The sequence below is a fragment of the Tamandua tetradactyla genome, chromosome 9 (genome assembly GCF_023851605.1).
Source record: "Tamandua tetradactyla isolate mTamTet1 chromosome 9, mTamTet1.pri, whole genome shotgun sequence".
In the NCBI taxonomy this organism is placed as follows: Eukaryota; Metazoa; Chordata; class Mammalia; order Pilosa; family Myrmecophagidae; genus Tamandua; species Tamandua tetradactyla.
The window spans coordinates 22470075-22474896 of NC_135335.1; the positions used below are offsets into that span (position 1 = coordinate 22470075).

General features: G+C 31.1%; 1 protein-coding gene across 1 annotated transcript; it reads right to left on the reverse strand.

Annotated features, from left to right (window-relative positions):
* Positions 1-427: 427 nt before the first annotated feature.
* Positions 428-1336, reverse strand: LOC143645993 (olfactory receptor 8H1-like). Its single transcript, XM_077115074.1, has one exon. It carries the CDS (start codon positions 1334-1336, stop codon positions 428-430), a length of 909 nt encoding a protein of 302 aa, XP_076971189.1.
* Between the last annotated feature and the right edge of the window lie 3486 nt (positions 1337-4822).

Consider the following 4822-nt stretch of genomic DNA (forward strand, 5'->3'; position numbering starts at 1 on the left):
ACTCTAGATTTTCTAGTCCAAGTGGCACTTTTAAGACTGTACAGTATATTTTCTCTACAGAATAAATGAAATGACTTCTAACAGAGCTCTCCATGATAAAATCCTCTAAGACTGGAATATACATGGGATTTCTGTGATACAATTTCAAGGATAACACCATGTTTTTTGCTCAGTAGTTACCCTTGAAAACACATGTATATTTAAACCACAGGTTTTATACATATTTCATGTCTTCTATATACTATGTAGATTTCTAAAAACATATTCTTGGGAAAGTTCCAAATGGTATGTTTTCACATAAAGGATTCCTCAAAAGAAATCCAAACTAATTAAAGAATGTTTCTGTATTTAAAGAATAAATATCCAAATAAAAAAAGAAACATGTACAGCAACACTGCCATTCCTATTGCCTGGAACCCTCTCTCTTCTACATGACTCTAATGAGAGCATTTTTCACCTCTCTGTTCCTAAGACTATAAATGAATGGGTTCAGCATAGGAATCACCACAGTATAAAACACAGAAGCTACTTGATCCTTTCCCAAGGAGTAAGACTGCTTTGGTTTTAAATAAGTAAAAATTGTAGTGCCATAAAAGATAGTGACTCCCAAGAGGTGGGAGGCACAAGTAGAGAAGGCTTTGCACTTTCCAGAAGTGGAATTGATTTTCAGGATAGTAGACAGAATGGAACCATAGGACACACAAATTGTGCTAAGAGACACCATTACATTGAAAGTACCAACAATGAATATCATAATTTCAGTGTCATCAGTGTCAGTGCAGGACAAGGCTAAAATTGGGATTATGTCACAAAAAAAGTGATAAATTACATTGAATTTACAGAAATGCAAACTGTTCATGAAAAGAACAATGACTAATACTTCAATAAAGCCCATCAGGTAGGGCCCAGTGATGAGCACACAGCAGAGCCTCCTGGACATAACAATAGGGTAATGAAGAGGATTACAGATAGCTACATAGCGATCATATGCCATTGAAGACAGAAGGAAAAATTCAGTGCCACAGCAGAAGATAAAAAAAGACAACTGGGTGAAGCAGCACTTGAATGAAATATACTTGTTGGAAGTCAGTAAGTTCTCTAAGGTTTTAGGAGTGATGACCGTTGAGTAACTGATGTCAAGGAATGACAGGTGACTGAGAAAAAAATACATGGGCTTGTGAAGTTGGAGGTCCAGATGAATTATCAGTATCATCCCGGCATTCCCCAGCAGAGTAATCAGGTATATCAGGAGAAATAACATGATGAGGACCTGCCGAATCTCTTCAGTTTCTGTCAATCCCATAAGGATGAAGCCGAGCACATTTGTGTTATTCATAGTTCCCACAGCATTCAACTGTTGTAAATTGCTGGGAAATCAAAGCTGGTACTTGACACCTCAAAACTGCTTTTGCTTATAGAAATAATTTTACACCTTAAAAAGATTAGTTTAGTAATAGTTTAGTAATTGTAATTGCTATAATTTCATAATAAAGAGTAGTTTGCAAAATATGTCTGAAAAAAGACTTGGACTGCAAAAAGATAAAGTGCAAATCAACGTTTGGATATTAAATAATAGAAGCTCATATATTTATACTGCATAATTAGAATGAGCATGATATTGTTATAAATATTTATCTTCATTTGCATATTTATCCAGATGAAATTATTATACCAAAGTTGTTATTGTTACTCATTTACTAGGTGACAAAAATTATACACATTTACTAGGTGAGAAAAAGGGCAGAAAAAGTTCAATAATTTATACAGAGTCACAACAATTAAGTACTGTTTGCTCCTTTACTCTCCCAAGAATTATGAGATCATGCTCATAACACAATATTCATATGTATAAAAAATTTCAACAACAAGTACTATTTATGAAACAATGATAGTTTTAATGGATCATTTCCTATAATTTTATATGCAGTACTATTTAGTACAAATGACAGATAAATTTAAAACCTTAGAAACATTAACATTATAGATTAAATTACTAATAATTTTCTGATTAAGAATTTTGTTTAATAAAATTTCTTTCAAAATTATATTTTCAAAATATGTGCATTGCTTGACATCTCTGATTTGTCAACTCTATATTTGCATTGCCACAAATCCTGGCACTACTTAATTATGACCATATTATATGTATATGTACAGACATTATTCTAACAATATTCCCAATTTTTAGATTAATCGAAATTCTCCAACTTTGAAAGTAATACTTACCAGAAGTAAAAGTGGATGAAGAAATTCTTGCAGCACAAGCTGTCTAGAAATTTGTCAAATTCAAGTTTTTCTTACAGATAAAATATGTACACCTTTTAAGGAGTCTATAATTTTGCAATCTAATATTAGTTGACTTTGAGATAATTTATATTTCATTTTTTGAGCATGAGTTTTTAATTTTTATGTAACAGTATTCAACCCAAAATTTTTGTTTGGGTCCTCTTCAAATTGAAAGTACACCTGGAAATTTTCTCACAGTATACCTGGGAGTATTGTGCACACATGCCGAGGAGAGCATCCCTCATATTTCACCCTAAGGTTCCAACACCTTTATATTGAGGATTGTTGATAACGCAACTATTTGAGCCAGTTTCCAGGGAAGATTTATTGGCATGATACCAAGATAAAAGTTCAAGGGTGGGTGCACCCATGTTAGGTTTGTAAAAGAGTTCCCTCACTAGAAGCCACATGCTGTAGAACAGCATTTTTAGTATTCTTTTGTGATCCTCTAACATGTAACCCTCTAACATGTGATCCTCTAACATGTAACTGGGTAAAAGAGGAGGTATTTCTAGAAAAATAGTTTAGTATCTGTTTGAAAGTTCATCACAAAGGATGAACCAGTTCATTTTTCAGAATTAATCATTCTTATATTTAAAAGCAAGACCCTATCCTGAGATTAAAAGTTTTCAAAACACAAAAATTATTTTACATCAGAATTCAAAGAAATGAATGAAAATTTTTCATAAATGTTGCTATTCATCAGGTGTATTTTCTTCCAAGTACTTTCCTTATATATAAGGCTTATTAAATACATGCACTTAATGGGTTTGTATGATTTGATTATGCTGAATTTTCAGTAATATCATGATTTTATTATTAAATAAATAACTTCTTTTTAGGATTATGTAACAGGTGATGGATGGGCATTTTTGAGGCATAGCAAGTAAATATGGAAGAATTTTTCAATCAGATATGAGATTGTCAAATAATTCATCAACACATCAGATGTAGTTACTGTTCTAGTCAGCCACATCAATGTTTGTGCAATTTGTTTTATTATTTAGTGTGCTGACTCAAAATATGGGAGAATAAATTAAAACTCAATGTTGAGATGAGTTAAACTTTTATAATCATTTGAAGGGCTAAAAGCTTACTTCTCCTATGAACTACCAGGTGAAAGGCAGTCTTGTGAAGCTTTCATTAATTAAGCATAATGAAATAAAATTCCATGTAGATTTTGAAGCAGCTCCTACAAGAAAATCTGTTTGTACTGCAGAATTTCAGGAGAGAATTTAGTGGTATGGCTCAAGGATTTATCATATATTATGCTATACATTTGATGAAAAGTGCATGAACAATTCTTCAATCAAACAAAATTAAATGATACTGAGAAAAAGATATTTGGAGATTAAAAGGCCTGCATTAATTTATTTCACAATTGGTGACCTTAGTGTTTAAGATTTTCTATGTCAATGCCACTTCAGCAATCTGCTTACTCCTTGAAAAATCACCATGAGTAGTTTTTCTTCCCATCTTTGAAACTGATTTTTTATACTCACCAAGTATGCTTTCAAATACTGTTAACAATACAATGAAGAATAGTTTACAAAGTATTTTATGACTAATTTTTTCCAGAATCTTTATTGTTCGGAGTCTAATATATCACATCTAATAGTAAAGAAATTACATCAGAAAATCAAATATAAGAAACAGAAAAGAATAAACTTATTTACACTATATTTCAGCAAACTTAAAATTTTATCCCTGGCACTTAATAAATGTTATTATTTTTCTAGAACATTATATTCATTCTTTAAATTCTCTGTTTTTTATGTCTTTTGAAACTTTAAGGAATTTTGAAAAATTCTAAAAAATTTCTTCTATTGTTATTCTTACTCTCATTCAAATTTCTGGAATAGAGTGGTCCAATTTTTCAAATTGTACTGTTTTATTCAATAGCATTTATATCCATATATTTACAGTTATATATTTTTAGATCCATTTGCTATTGATAAATTTCTTATAGGCATTTTGTACTTGGGTCTTATATTTTAATGTGATCAGTTACAGGGCCTTTACTTACTGTGTTTAGGCCACTTACATTTTTTGGGGATATATATTAACATAGCATATCGTCATCCAAATTGTACAATCAGTGATTCACAATGTCACCATGTAGCTGTTCATTCATCATTTCAATTGATTTTAAATATTCTTATTATACCAAAATAGTAAAAATAAGAATAAAAATGAAATAAAAGTAAAAAAGAATTCCCAAAACATCCCACCCTTCCCTAAGCCCCCTATTGTTTATTCATTTTTTTGTCCTTTTTTTCTTACTCATCTGTCGATATGCTGGATAAAGAGAATGTTAGGTCAAGGTTTTCATAATCACATGGACACACCTTTAAATCTCTATAGTTATTCAATCAACTTCAAGAATCAAGGCCATTGTATGACATTTCAACAGTCTCAGTTAGTTCCCTCTAGCTACTCCAATACACCAAAACTGAAAAAGGATATGTATATATATACATATATATACACACCCACACACATATATATATTTTTTGCATACAAATAATTTTCAGAT

Coding starts and splice junctions, on each gene's coding strand:
- LOC143645993 (XM_077115074.1), bottom strand. CDS start 1,336: ATGAATAACACAAATGTGCTCGGCTTCATCCTTATGGGATTGACAGAA.